Raw genomic sequence first — 15,846 nt, forward strand, 5'->3', positions numbered from 1 at the left:
TGAAGAAAGAAAGCCAGGATTCCTTTCCTTGGCAGCATGGCCAAGTTGTACCTTTTCTCATCTCATTTCTGAGTGCCCTAAGAAAACAACAAAACATGCACACGCTTCTTGTGTAACTGCTGTGTAAACTTGAGACCCTAGCTCGCATTTAACACTGAACTTCGCCTACCTGGACAGAATAGCTAAATCATACTTTTCAGTGATTTAATTGTCAAACAGGGAAAACAGTTGTTCTTTCGGTGAAGTAATGAATGATAAAGTTTTGTTTTAAATGTACAAGAAATTATCAAAATTCATTGAGACTCTTACAAGATTTTTGTGTGTTTTTCCTCCAGTTTTACTGAAATGACAGCACTGTATGAGTTGAAGGGGTATAGCATGATTTGACTAACATGTATTGTAATTGTAATTGAAATGATTACAATAGATTTTTGTGTTTCTTAAAATATATACCTGAAATAAAAAACTACAGGTATTTTTTGTCTCTCTCCATAAATAATAATGATAATTACAGATATTTGGCATATATATGTGTGTATATATAAATATACTTTTTTTTAGTTTACATTTTCTAGAAATGCTATATTAAAGCTAAACTATAGTTATTTTTAGTTGGAATGTGGTATATATTGCCTCTTGGATTATAGAAATCACCTAAAATATGACATGAAAAGGGTAGTGACAAATGTCTACAAACACATTAAAGATTAAAACCGTGGCTGAGTCCATTGAAAGGAAGTGTTTTTATGAATTAGTAATGAAAGTGCATTTACAGGTTATTGTCTTACTAGGGTCTGAGTTTTAATAGAAGTCTGAATAGCCCACAATTGACTATTCATTCTGTTTATGGATTGTTTCTTAATAGAAACACTTAATAGTATTACCTATCCTAAATTACTTCAACAGAGTTATAAAAATGAAATAAGATAAGGTAAGTACATATGTTTTGCATACATGAAAAGTGCTCTCTCTCAGTGTATGTAATATAAAATTATAAAATTATGTATTAAGTTTATTGAGTGGCAGTTTTAGGAGTTGTTTGAAACTTCATTTAGATCCCATGAATACAATTTGTGACAATTTCAAAGTATATTGGGCTGAAAAAGTTAAATGTGTGTTATAAACATAAGATTATGTAAGTGAAACAGGAGGCCAAGTATTTTAGAAGCAGATGTCATATAACCAGTGAGTGTATTAATGTCATTTTTGTGTATCATTTAATCAGGTACAAAGTCCTTTGCTAGTTATATGCTAGTAACATTTTGTTCATTTACTTCTTTTTACTCTGTGTGCCTGAAAACAAACTGCATATCTTAAGACTATTCTAAAATTTAAATATTTTATTAATTTTCTAGCCCTTTCTGCAATTTGCTGGAAGGAAGGATGTTTTCTTATAATCAGAATTGATAATACTAGTTTTTAAACTAATCCAATTAAAGAACACAAAGGACAATAATCTTATTTTGTTTCTGAGTGAAGCACACGTTTTAGATAACAACTTTTAAATATTATGTCTGAAACACCACATTAAATGTAGCCATGTTATATTACTCATTATGAAAATTATCTTAACCATCACACATTGATTTTTCCCTTTAATTATATAAAAGGGGAAAATTTGAAATAAGTGGAATTTGAGTGTCTCTCATTTATCTTGCACCATACCAGATACTTTGGTGAGATATAGAAAAATCTCCAAACACCTGTCTTCAAGGAGTTTATGTTGTTAAAGATAGGATAAAAAATATTTTTAAAATCATTCAAAAAAAGCAATTTGTAAATAAATGCCAAAGAATGTGGTAGAATTAATAAACGTTCTAGAAGTGAAAAGAGTGAAAGTTTTAAATATAATTTCCTTGAAGAAGGATGCTCACATTTTATGATGTTGGAAGAAATCAGAATTGATTTCAAACTGCTTACTAGGTTTTTGAACCAAGACAATCTCCATCTTAGGTCTGCTGACCAGTTGTTGTAATAAAGAATCACCATCAGCCTTCTTGGAGCATAGTGTGTAAGTAAAACACGCATTATCTTTTCTTTATTTCCAGGCATACTTCCGACAGGGTGTTGCCCTCCAGTACCTCGGACGTCATGCCGACGCCCTGGCAGCTTTTGCCTCTGGACTGGCTCAGGACCCCAAGAGTCTGCAACTTCTGGTGGGGATGGTAGAAGCTGCCATGAAATCTCCCATGAGAGGTAAATATGACGAAAGTGTTTGGTCTGACAGTAATTTAAAGTAGGACATTTCTAGCCTTTGAAGACTTTGGACTCAGCCACTGAAAACTGATAGGTTATCAAATTTGCCAAGACTGGATATTTTACACAAAGGAAGATGAAGAATCACTGCCAGTAGCTCATGTTAATGAGATGGAATGGGATGGTGGTAAGGCCACTGGCCCAGAAGCTTATCGACTTGGATTATATATTTTTTTGATTTTTCATAAACTGTATGACTGTGTGTGAATGAATTAACTTCTCTGGATTTCAGGGTTATCTAAAGAATACTTTTTTTAAAAATAGTTTTAAGATTCTGTACCTCTAAATCACAACACCTCTAGAAGTAAATTGATTTACTCAGACCAATATGCCATCTAGAAATAATCTAGATCTAGATCTAGAAATAATCAAATAAGAGAAGATATTAGATATTCTAATATTCTAATATTTCCTAAAAGGAAGTATGGATCTAACTGTAGGCTGTGTCTAACATTTTTCAGGGGAACATGAAAAGATTATGTTGAATTAAAAGGAAAGAGAAAAGACAGACGCTAGTTTATATGGTTTTCTCCTGTTGTTACTTCTGTTTTATACAACTGGTATTCTGGAAGAACAATGGGTTGAAAATAGTACCGGAGGTTGGAAGGAGTTCTAAGGCCCAAAACCGATTGGCTTCACTTTGAAGAACATTGATTTTTGCGGCAGCCCTCAGACAGATTGGGCTGAAAGGATACACTAGGTACCATCTTTGCAGCATTTACTGCAAAGACACTCAGGCAGGTTGACGTCAAATAGTAGACAGCTAAAAATGTTCCATATTAATTAGATTCTGTCAAGCAGAACTCTGTTTTATCTCTGAAAAGGTATGTTTTTGAATGAACCTAAAAATTTTGATGGCAGTATCATTAGACATCGTATCTAGTTTTGAAAATATTTGTGGCATTATATAGTTTTAATATATCGGCTAGTACAGTACTTGGCTCAAAATAAATGCTAAGTCAAAGTTTGGTGAACTAAATGGGACTCATATAGTCTCTGGATGATTCATAGCTATAAAAAATGTTTTCCTGGAAGTGGAAGGTTGCATGTTTTAGAAAAAAAGTGATAAGGAAATCTCTCTTCATGTGATTTTATAACCCCATACAAAGCTGAGTCTTTGCCTGTAGGAACCTAATGGCTTCTCCCACTGGGGGACCTGCTGTTAATAAACTCTGACTTAGAGCAGATGCGCTTTGGAGCTCCAGGGCTTTGGGGGGGAAGTGGACAACAACAAAAAAAAATCAATCTGTCTCTCCTTGCCATTTTCTGGCATTTTCTCATTCTCTCCCTACACCCTCCTGCAAGCAATTTACATGGAACATTTTTTTTATTTAGTTCATGAAGATATCACTTCTTTATTCTGAGGTGTTTCTGCTGCTGCCTTGGAATCCTGGAGTGAATGTGTTGAGATCAGCAGAATCGTACTTACCATTTTGCCTTTGAAGCAGTTTGTTTAGATAAATGTAAGGACGTCTTCCTTGCACTGCGAGAATCGCTCAGTGCTCCCGTCCCCCTTAGGGTTTTTTGTGCCATGTTCTTTCCCATCTTACACTGAGTGACCTAAGGCTGACCCTGGGGAAAGCTGCATCTTACAGGTGCCTGGAGCGCTTCAATATTTTCTCCTCTTTCCTTAAGGCAATTTGATTTATCTCATTTATTTTTAGCATTGCCTTTACCGCCGCGTCTATTCCAGGTGAGTTTCTCTTATCAACATTTTATAGAGGCTGTTGCTTTGCACAGTGTTGTTCTGGGCATCATCTGACATCTTAATGACCTCTCTTTTTGTCATATGGTTGTAATTCACAAAACCTGTCATCGTTTGCTGCCCATTTTTTACCCACTGTTTATTGTAGCCTATCTAGCTCTCAAGTTCGTGCTGTTGCGTTGCTGTGCAGTTTGAGTCACTTTACACACTTTACATAGAGGTCTGATCTCTTGTTGTAGTAATTGTTTTTGTTTTGTAATCCTTAAATGCAACAGAGGAAGCTCCCTAGTCCAGGTACTTCTGTAAGGAAACAAAGCTCCAGTGATGTGCACAAGCATGCCTGTGGTTTAGCCTTTTGGGGAAGTTTCAAGATTTCATTTTTTTTTAAAGGTAGGGCCGATCCACATCAATATGTCCCTGTTCCCAAAAAATGTTATATTTATCCATATTGAAACTTACCTGATTTTTTTAATATTGTTGCTTATACTGCTAACTGAATTAAGTCTGTTTTACTTTAGTGAATCATTACTTTATGGTTTCACTCGTGTTCACCAACGAAGATAGCAGTGAAACTACTTCTCCTGTAGATATATTTATATCCTTATATATACTGTATTTCCTTAAATCGCTAATGAAAGTATAAAAATAAGTACAAATATAAAACGAGACGCTTTTTCCTGACCTCTCAAGTTACCGTTTTCCTGTTTTCCATTTCTCCTTTTCAGGTAGCCTTTCAGCAGTTTCAGTTCATTGTATCTTATAAATGTTTATGCAGATTTGCATGGTAGAGCATAGTACCACTGCCAACCAAATTCAATAATATAATTATGAAGTAAGATTGAGTTTACCTCTATTTGTTCCTCTGAAGATGCCAGGGCTGCTTCTTGCTGAGGGTTCTCTTGTGTATATTTTCTCTCCTCCCGTTAATTTGGTAATCTAAAGACTATTACATTTATGGGCTATCACCTGTCGTGGTGTTTCTACTAGGTCCAGAGGATCCAGGGAAGCTAATTTTATGGAGTGCTGGTGGAAAATGGCTGTGAAATGTATAAGCTTTTCTCTCAGGGTCAAGTTGGGGCTCACCTTTTATTTGCCTAATTGCCACCCACCCTTGGAGAATTCTTTCCCTTTGATTTTCTTTTAGGTGGCAGTCACTTCACAGGAGGCATGTTTCTGAAATGGTCTGTTAGAAAAAGATTGGAATCTAATCCCAGGGCTGCCATTTGCTCTTGCATCGACTGAGCAAGGTTGCTTCCTTTCTCTACACCTCAGTCCTTACCTGTAAGAGGGAAATGACAGTATATACCTCCTAGTATTGTTTTGAGAATCTGCCGCTAGAAGGTATAAGCTGGCCCTTGCCGGCCACCTTCCCCGCTTCGGTGTGTTGCACTTCTCACTGAGGAGCACATAGCAGCCGTAATAGTCCTGCTCTTGTATTTCTGACAGGACAGTGGCCTGGGTGTGGAATGAACACCGCACTCCCCGCATGGTCCTCTTGTCTCAGGCTCCAGTGCCAGGAAAAGCTGCATTTCTTCTGAGTGTTGCTGTATTTTTATTTAAATGGTCTGGGAATTTTAGAAAGGATCTTTATCCTTTTGCTTCGTCCTCTGTGAAGTGTAGGGCCTGAAAATGTCCTGGCCACCTTTTGGAAATGGGCCAGGGCTTACAGTCTGCCTGTCTGTATACTGACGGTTTTTTTTTTTTTTTTTTTTTTGTCTTTCCCTTACTTTCTACTCACTCTGACTTCTGTATTTTCTACCTTTATTTCTATGGAAGGCCTTTGAGTCCTTTTGGAACGATATACAGACAAACCTGGGAAAATGTGAAATGGCTCAAAGTGCTAAACATATCAGTTGTTTTTCTTTTATTTTTTCTAAAGATTTTATTTATTTGACGGAGAGAAAGTGCGTGCATGTGCAAGTGCACGCACACACGCGCGCGGGGCAGGGGGAACAGCAGAGAGGCAGGGAGAAGCAGGCTCCCCGCTGAGCAGGGAGCTCTATGCCAGACTGGATCCCAGGACCCTGAGATCCTGACCCAAGCCTCAGGCAGACGCTTAACTGACTGAGACACCCATGCGCCCCATCTTTTCTTTTCTTTTTTTTTTTTTTTGAGAAGGGTTAAGTTTTACTTTTTGTATAACCCAAAGTTTTCTAATTGTGGTAAAATATGTGTAACATAAAATTGACCATTTTAACCATTTTTAATTATACAATTCAGTGACATATGTCCATCTACAGTGTTGTGCAACCATCACCACCATCCATCTCCAGAACTTTCTCATTTTCCCAAATTGATACTCTGTCCCCATTAAATAATAATTCACCACTCCTCCTCCCCCTGGCTCATGGCGACTACCATGCTATTTTCTGTCTCTGTGAATATAACTTCTCTAGGTACCTCATATAAGTGGAATCATACAATAGTTGTCCTTTTGTGATAAGCCAAGTGGTATTTAATTTAATTGCCTCTTTAAGGAATTACCCTAAGAAAAGGGACGCCTTGGTGGCTCAATCAGTTAAGCGTCTGCCTTTGGCTCAGGGATCCAGTGCCCTCATGGGGCTCCTTGCTTGTCAGGAAGCCTGCTTCTCCCTCTGCCTGCCACTCCCCCTGCTTGTGCTCTCTCTCTCTGACAAATAAATAAATAAAATCTTTTAAAAAATTTTTTTAAAAAGGTGAACATTAAAATTAAGAGAATGTAATGAACCTCACCTCTAAATTTTGCTTTTGGGGAGTACTTTACCCTCATAATGCTTTGCTTATTTTCTTACCTTTCATTAATTGCTGTTCTCTCTTTGGATCACTATTTTGGAGATTTATTTCATAATTGTTTCTGTCAGACTCCTGCATTTGCAGTACAATACTATATTTTTGTGATGTATCCAAGAATAATTGGTAGTGGTATCACCGGGTTTTTAGGAAAATTGAAGCTTTTTAAATCATGTGTGTATGGAAGTGTTACAAGGGTACTGGAAGGCTTCAGGTTTTCATAGTGCCATAGACAAATTGAGATCTGTGAAAATGTTAATTAGCTTGAAGGTGATCCATAGGAGACCATGAGTAGAGTATCATTCCTTTGGAATAAGGCATTGTGTCTGTTAAATGCATTTATTCCTCAAATTCTATAAATTTTTTTGTTCTATGTCTGAAATTTATCCTTTGTTCTCCATTTGTTTTGTCACTGAAAATTCAGGGCTTTGCTTCTAACTGGTTCTCCTGGCTTTTATCTCTCCTAAACCTGTCCATGCTTTGCTTTCCTCCCAGAATGAGCTTTCTAAACTGTAAGTCTGATTGGTCATTCTCTTATTCATAATTCTATTTCCCCCATTGCTTACAGGATAGAGGCCAGCCTCCTAGTATAAGAGATCTTTCCTCCCTTTCATTCTCATCTCCAAGATACCACCAGCTAAACAACCTGCAGTTCCTGGAAAATGCTGGTTTCTTATATCTTCAATTTCTCTTTAGATGTCACTTCCTCTGGAAAGCATTCCCAGACCTATGTGGGTAGAGTTAGCACTTTGCTCCTTTGGGGGCCCATAGCACATCCTACCAATGCTAAGAATTCTGGACTGAGAGTTGTATCATTTATATAATGCTAAAAATATGCTGATGTTTAAATGATGACACAATTCTTTCTTGTCATTTAACTTTTTATTTTATATAAACTGAAAGAGCTCTGTTGGACCCATTTAGACATAGAAGTGACAGATCACTGAGGCACCATTGTGTTCAGAGATATTAAATCCCAAATCCACGGATGTTAATATGTGAATAAATGTGTATCTCAGAACTGATGAAATATAGTATATCTCTTAGCTGAGTGAGATTGTTTATTGATAGCCTCTACTATATTCCTACAGGCTCTTCAAATGTCAGAAAATGTGATTTCGTTCATCTTAAATTCTTAAAGCTTATACATTTTGAAAGCACATAAGTGGTATTCAGTGAATGTTGCAGAGGCCCTCTACATTCTTACGGAGTTGGTTTATCATTGGCTATTTCATATATCATGCATAGTTTCTAGAAGGAAAAACATCTTAACAGCTATAGGCTGACAGATCTGTTTCACCTAGCCTGCTAAAAATCACAAAATTAGTCCCTTTGCTAATAGTCTAAGTTTACTCTAGAATAGGAATTAGACTAATAGAATAGTAGAGTTGGAAAGAATCTCAGAGATAGCTAATCTAGCCTTTATTTTTTATACACCAAAAAAAACCTTGTCCTACCACTTTTATTTATCACAAGCATGTATACCTGCTAACTGGAGCTTCCGACTAATGAGTGTGGACCAATGAGACATAATTACAGCCCGAAGCAGAGAAATTTGACATTAAAAATTTAAGTTTACAGAAAGTGAAATGGACTTTTGTGAACATATCTGTGCACATATATATCTGTCACATAGATGTACACACATGAATGTGCATATGTTTATGCATGCACATACACACGTCTATGCAGACATAGGCATATCTAGAACGTGTATAGATTTATGTAACCATCACCAGAATCACAATCTATACATTTGACAAAGTACGGAGATAGAAGCTGTGTGGCTTTGAAATCCAGGTCTATTTATCCTTCGCTGAGTATTTTCTCCATAATTCCACATCTGCTTTCTTCCTTATAATATTCTCTGGTCCCTTCAAGCTGGCCTATTCTCTATCATTCCATGTGCCTATCTTCATTCTCTATCATTCCATGTGCCTATCTTTTCCTGGCACCTTTGTTTAGGACAAAACTTCTGCCTAAAATACCCTCTACTCTCAGAAAAAGTAAAAGCAAAGACTTGTCTAAGTCCTACCTACTCTTTCCTCAAGAAATCAGGTTATGTTTCCATGAAGTTTCTGATTATGCTTAATAGTCACTCCCTTTTCCAGACTCTTATAACATGTATGTATATGAGCTTGCATTTAATTTATCTGTTAATGTATTTATAGTCTCTTTCCAATATACTGCAAATGGAAATTTGTTCTTTTACCTCTTGTTCCCTCAACTTCTTTTTATTTAGTGAAAATTTGTACAATTGAAGATTTCTTTTTTTTTTTTTGGTAGGGTATTTCCAGGTATTTCTCTCAGTCCTCGAATTGTGGCAATGTTCTCTCTTCTTTCTAACATTATGTAGTTTTAGAGGCTCAATTAGAAGGCTCCTTTTTTGAACTTGGCCATGGTTGCTATGGTTAAAAAAAAATCACCAGCTAAAGCATGGTATCTTTGTTGGCTATTAGTCATTTTGGGCTCTCCACATCTGAATGCTTTTCCTGTGTTTTGGGAATTCCCTATGTTCTACTTCTGCCTCCTGCCCTTCCACTGTAAAAGCTGAAATCATCAGATCCTAATGTTCCCATCCTCCTTTGCAGCTAGGACCCACCTTTGAGTCAGGAGCTAAAGGTTCAAAGAAGAAAAGACAGCACAGAATTTGTTCTGGTGGTGTTGGTTGGCAGTCGTGGCATCTGTTTTCTAAAGGTGGCGTTCAGTGATGGCAGAGGCAGCGTTGGAAGCTGTCGTGTCCTGTGTTTAGTTATGACAGTCATGTTGCTTTCACTTACGGAGCTTTTGTAGCATGATTTTGACTGTGGGTCTGGAGGCCTGCTTTTTCGCTGTTGGCAGTAGCTCCTCAGTGCATTTCTTTTCTACTTATAACCAGCCAAGATTGGTTTCTTTTGTCAACAACTAAGAATTTTGCCTGGTATGGCAGCAGAGAGCCTGGCCTTAGAGCCCTGCAGTGGGTTCTTGTCTTGGCTCTGTCCCAAGCTGTCTGATCTTGGGTGAATCATTTCAATACTTAGATGCATCATTGCTAAAATGGGTATTTTAGGGTGCCTGGGTGGCTCAGTTGGTTAAACGACTGCCTTCAGCTCAGGTCATGATCCTGGAGTCCCGGGATCGAGTCCCACATCGGGCTTCCTGCTCAGCAGGGGGGTCTGCTTCTCCCTCTGACCCTCTTCCCTCTCGTGCTTTCTATCTCTCATTCTCTCTCTCTCTCAAATAAATGAATAAAATCTTTAAAAAAAAAAACAAAATAAAATGGGTATTTTAAAGGTCTTTTCAGCTCTAAAATTCTGTTATTTTTGCTTCTGCTAATTGTCTGGTGGGATGTTAATGGGATCATCATGGGCTGCCAAACCCATCAGTGGGTACCACCAAATTCTGCTCACATTGATTTCAGTATGGTACTGTTCTTTTCTATTCTAGTAATTCCTGGGTTCTTGTGCCTGTATTAACCCTATTGGTTAGCTAGTGTTTACTGGTACTACGCACACTTGCATCTTGACAGGTGTAAAAATGTTCTTTGTTCTCTGTTTAGTGATCTGATTGCAGGGGAAAAATGCTTTAGGCATCAGTAGGTTTCGAGGTTTCTGTGGTAATGTTGATTCAGACGAGAGCTCCTCAGTGTAGAGTTGAAATTCAAAGTCATAAATTGTAAAAATTACATTTTAATGCAGTACCGTTGGCTGAGATATTCAAGATTTAAAGAGACCAGCCTTTTAATAGTTTTTTTACAGATGCACAGTGGAACAACTAATGTGAAACAGTTTTTCAGGAAAGCTAACAAATGCGTTGTAAGTGCCACATCATTGTAGGGTTATAGTCATTGGCTCTGCAATTGTCTTTAACAAAATGGGAGAAGGGGGAGGAGGTGCTTAGAGGTCATCCATGTTCAAACCTAACTTCAGGTGGAAAGAATCTCTTTGTGGCTTTCTGACCCCCTAGTCTGTGTCCTTTCCAGACACCACATGAAAATAAAATGAGATCAACATTCATTTTGTCTTCTGTCTTACCTTAGTAAGTTCAGATGATTTTTTTCTTATGGTTTCATTTGTCACCCCAGCAAAAACTGAGAATACTTTTTTATGTGGTCATCCTGGTCTTAGAAGCAGCACTGGACGCTGGGTTGCAGTGAGAATGATGGGGCTTTTGTGGGGAGAGCTTTTTTTATTGCATCTTCCAGGGAAAAGGTAGATGGAGTTTTATTAATCAGCCATTCAGATTCTGATTGCACGAACATTTATTGAACGCCAGATGTGTTAGGGACTATCACCTATGTGGCAATGGCAAGTTTTCAATTTAGAGCCCATATTGTGACAATTGCTATGGCATTATTATAAAGCATTAACACTCTACAGCAGTCTTCCCATTAAGCTGGGGAAATGTCTTAAAAATTAACACACATGGGACAATTCTAAAATAGTTAAGGGTCAAACGACATACCTACTCCAAAAAATGCAGCCGAAGTTTAGATATGAAGAGTCATGTGGGCTGGAGGGCCTGAGGATACCATATGGTGGAGTCCGAACCTGAGGGTTGTGTTTATAAGATTTTGAGAAGACAGCGGGATGGAGGAGCAAGAACTGTTCAGGGAAAGCGGCGTGTCATATTCAAAGAAAGACCAGAAGAGAAGGTGCGTGTAGCTTACACATGTGCAGTAGGGAGAAGGAGATTACCTACCAGACTGAGGCTGGGGTTATGGAGTTTTATGGATAAGTGGACCCTGGAGTGGTGCTAGATTAAAGGTTGAAGAGTTTGTACTTGAAATGGCCCATAAAGAGGTATGATACACATTTGTTTCTAGAGCATATTACAAAAGATTGTTTTGTATATCATCCTACATTGTCTTGTTTCCTTCTTTTTTTTCCCCCAGACTCCCTCGAGCCCACTTATCAGCAGCTTCAGAAAATGAAACTGGACAAGAGCCCCTTTGTGGTCGTGTCTGTGGTTGGGCAGGAACTCCTGACGGCTGGCCATCATGGGGCCTCTGTGGTTGTCTTAGAAGCCGCTCTCAAGATTGGCACCTGCAGCCTCAAACTGAGAGGTTCTGTTTTCTCTGCCCTGAGCAGTGCTTACTGGTCTCTTGGAAACACAGAGAAGAGTACCGGATACATGCAGCAGGACTTGGATGTAGCCAAGACCTTAGGTAGGGTTGCTTCTTTCTTTTATTTCAATACAGAAAGGAAATAAAGAAAGCTGATTAGCCTGACATGGATAGGAATAACATATGCAACGAAAAGTGAGTGTGTCTCACTAAAACATTCTGTGTTTTAGGGTACTTCGGTCTTCAGCGCTTTTCTTATAGGAAGATACCGAGGCTCCCAAAGGGCCAAGATATGTGGGTTAACATATTCATTGCCCTCTTCAGAGATTTGGGCTCACAGATGTAATATCCCAAATGATAGTATTGTTGGGTGAATCTTTCATCTTAATTTTAATTTTTGCCTACCTTAGAATGCATCGGCATTTTTGTCAGAGGTAACAATACAGTGCAGTGGTTAAGAGTGTGGCCTGCGGAGCCAGATGGCTGAGTTTAGAACCCTGGTTCTGCCCCTACTAGCCCTATGACCTGCAAGTTGCCTCAACTCTCAGTGCTACCCTTTCCTCATTTGTAACATAAGTGTGGCTTATGATTATGATTGTTGTTACAGTGATTATTCAGTGACTTGCAGCATTGCAGTAAGAGAAGAGATACAGTAAATCTATCATCAGCACACTTTTAAAGAAGCAACATATCATAGTGGGTTTAGTTAAATGACTGAATCAACAAGCTGATGGTTGTTCAGAACCAGAGGTCATTAGCAGAGCATTGAGGTGACTCATAGCAGCTGGTTTGTGTCAAGGTTTTTAACCTCTTATTTCCAGGATACCGGTGTCCCTGAATGTAGTATGTTATAACAACAGTTATTGTCCAGAGCTTTAAGTTCTAGGACCATAACTTACTACACAGTCTTGTAGAAGAAGAAAATACTTTTCTAAAAGAAGGCAAATGAAATCTTAGCTAGCAAATCTGTGGTTCTTAAATTAAGATGGGCATTATAAATTATAATTAACACTATAACTTAAGAGAAATTTTATCTTTTTTTAAAATCCAACTCAGGTGACCAGACAGGAGAATGCCGAGCTCATGGGAATCTGGGCTCTGCATTCTTCTCCAAAGGAAATTATCGGGAGGCTCTCACTAACCACAGGCATCAGTTGGTGCTCGCCATGAAACTCAAGGATCGAGAGGTAGGAAGTTTACCTGCAGACCAAAAACTTTTTTTTTTTTTTTTGAAACATGGAGTCTTTTTTGCTGTTCAACATGTTTTCGGTACCCTAAAATGTTTCTTTTAGAAGTTGATAGTCATTGCCTCTATCTTTAATCAACAATCAGGTGTTGAATGTCTACCACGTATAGACCTTGGGGCTATAGAATTGAAAGACTTGGTCCCTGACCTCAGGATCTAACAGCTTGCATTGCTCAGCTGCATGGCTCTTAATCTATTCAAATATAAAAGGAGGAGACCCGTGTAAAATTTACAAAAAAACTATATCTTCATGATATATCCATTAAATTAAAGAAGCACACATTTGCTTTGAGTTGGGGTATTATTACTCCAAGCTCTTCATGGTATTTCTTTGGTGGATTTTTAACTCAGGTGGTAGAAGCATATTAAGTCTGATTGAGAGACATGATTTATAATGATAAAGAATATCATCCTATCTTTATTAGAGAAATGGAATGTTAATTCTAAGAGAGTTGATATCCAGTAGATGCAGCATGATGAGAGAGTGCTTGCAAAGTGGAGAGAGGGTGGGGTTTGGAGTGAAACAGACCTAGATTGGAATCCCTGGGGATAGAACTTTCTGGCTCTGGGATCTTAGGGAAATTATTACTTAGCTCCTCTTTGCCTCTGTTTTCTTACTTAGAAAATAGTGATTGTATTTATTCCATACATAATTGTGATAGGATTTTAAATAATATATATGTGCCTAGAATGGTACTTGGAACTCCATAAATGGTAGCTTCTAATATAATATTATTAACAAGAAAGAGAAGGGTAATAGAAGCAACAGCAAATTTATGAATCAATCTATGTATTGGGAAATATATTTAGTTACATCTTAGAATTTCACTTTGGGACATTATAGAGATTAATTTTATTATTTAAATGACCTAGCATCTTTAAGTCTCTAGAACATGGTCAGTCACTAGGAAGGAATTGGGGAAGAAAAAAGCCTTTGTTTTAATGGTGTGCTGGAATCTCCCCTTGGGAAGGGGAGAGACTTCCATAAAGTCACTCTCATCCATTGGTGTCAGAAAAAAGCCTTTGAAAGCTGCCAAATATATGATTCAAGGGAGATCAACTTTAGGTGATTTTATTCTTAAGAGAGTTACCTAAATACTTTTCCCTTTGCCTATTTATTCTTAGTTTACAAACAATTCTTATAAGCCAGATGATCTGACTTCCTGATGTTAAGAGAATGAAGAGAGGGATCAAACTCCTAGACACAGATATACTGATGGCATTAAGTGAGAGCCAGGTTTAAGACCTAAAACAGCCTACTTGTCTAGATAGGGCCATTTAGTGAAGGCTCGGTTGGCTCTAAATATATCAAGAGCTGCATTTATGCTCTATTTTCCTGAACTTTGGGGTGCATATATATTAGCCCCATTACTGGATGGGGTAGAAAGATTTGTAATTAGGACATAGGATTATCATAGATATTAAAAAGGAGAAGTGAAAATTTTCTGCCTTCCCTATTCTTAATAGTGTAATTTTCTTTAGCTTGTGGTTTCTAGGTTTTATATACCTTTGCTCTACAATAAGTTACTAAGAAATCATTGATTATAAGGATGGAAGGGACCTTGAGATAGTATTGGAACCAGTTCCCTCCCCAAATCTTCCCCTCTTGGAATTCCCACCTGCCACAGATGCCCTGTCTCCCCCTCTGTTGGCCTCTGCTTAACCACCACTACAGTAGTTCACAAGCCTGCCTATTGGGAAACCCTCCTTATGTATAAGTAAGACTGATTTTACCCCTCTGGGACTAGAGAATGTTCAGCTACCATAATTAATGGCCTGTGGCCTCTCCTTTTCCAAGTTGAAAAATCCCATTAATTTTTTTCCATTAATTTTCTCTTCAAAGTTTCTCATTATCAAAATTTGAGTAATTTTTACAATCCTCTTCTGCCTGTTCCACTTTCACTGTTACCCATCCTGGTAGCCGGTTAGCCATAGGTTGGCCACCACAGAATCCTTCTTTCGGGGTGTTCTGTCTAGCCCGTGCTCCTGCTCTGTGTTGACATATTTATCTGATTTCTAGACTGACCTGTAGAATTTCTCCTTTCTCTCACTGTGTCTCTTCTGTTGTATTTGCCTCTGGAATCATGGGGTACTATTCATTTTCTTTTTCTTTTCTTTTTTAAAAAATTTTATTTATTTGAGAGAGAGAATGAGATAGAAAGAGAGAGCGTGAGAGGGGGGAGGGTCAGAGGGAGAAGCAGACTCCCTGCTGAGCAGGGAGCCCAATGCAGGACTCGATCCCGGGACTCCAGAATCATGACCTGAGCCGAAGGCAGTCGCTTAACCAGCTGAGCCACCCAGGTGGCCTGGTACTATTCATTTTCTTGAGAATTTAATGTTATTTTCTTACCTTTTCTGTTAATTTTTAAGGTTGTATTTGAGTGCTGCTGCTTGTCTATCTGCATTTAGCTGGAAATCTTTATTCCCACATCCCTGAAACCAGCCAGTAGTTGTTAAGACTAGAGTTAATATTGGTCCAGAACTTAAAGGAACATACAAAATGCCCAAGGAGAACTATTGCAATAATATGTATTTCATTCAGTTTCAAAGTTTTAGTTGGCCAGTCTTCTGTGATATAATTCAGATAAGTGTGACGTCTGCTTGTAAAGCACCTAACATGTGCATAGCACTGTGCTGAGCATTCTGGGTCTAGGCAGTGGTTGGGGTCACTCCCCTTGAGAGACTTATGTCCTCTTTGAGACGGAACTTTAGTATAACAAAAATATCAAAACAATGCTTGAGCAATAAATAATAAATGTTCTCTTTAACCACTGCCAAGATTCTCAAATTCCAGAAAAGAATGGTATAGACTTGTGGGAGCTTTGT

General features: G+C 38.1%; 1 protein-coding gene across 1 annotated transcript in view; it reads left to right on the forward strand.

The window, feature by feature from the left end:
- TTC28 (tetratricopeptide repeat domain 28) overlaps positions 1-15,846 on the forward strand; it is a 605,079-nt gene that overhangs the window by 285,291 nt on the left and 303,942 nt on the right. Inside the window, exons 3-5 of the mRNA XM_088019406.1 lie at positions 2,049-2,196; positions 11,604-11,876; positions 12,831-12,961. Coding sequence (XP_087875532.1) covers positions 2,049-2,196; positions 11,604-11,876; positions 12,831-12,961 — 552 coding nt within the window. The remainder of the gene's footprint in view (positions 1-2,048; positions 2,197-11,603; positions 11,877-12,830; positions 12,962-15,846) is intronic.

The sequence above is a fragment of the Eumetopias jubatus genome, unplaced genomic scaffold (assembly GCF_037043125.1).
Source record: "Eumetopias jubatus isolate StellerSeaLion01/CBP00866 unplaced genomic scaffold, mEumJub1_p1.0 scaffold_16, whole genome shotgun sequence".
Classification (NCBI taxonomy): domain Eukaryota; kingdom Metazoa; phylum Chordata; class Mammalia; order Carnivora; family Otariidae; genus Eumetopias; species Eumetopias jubatus.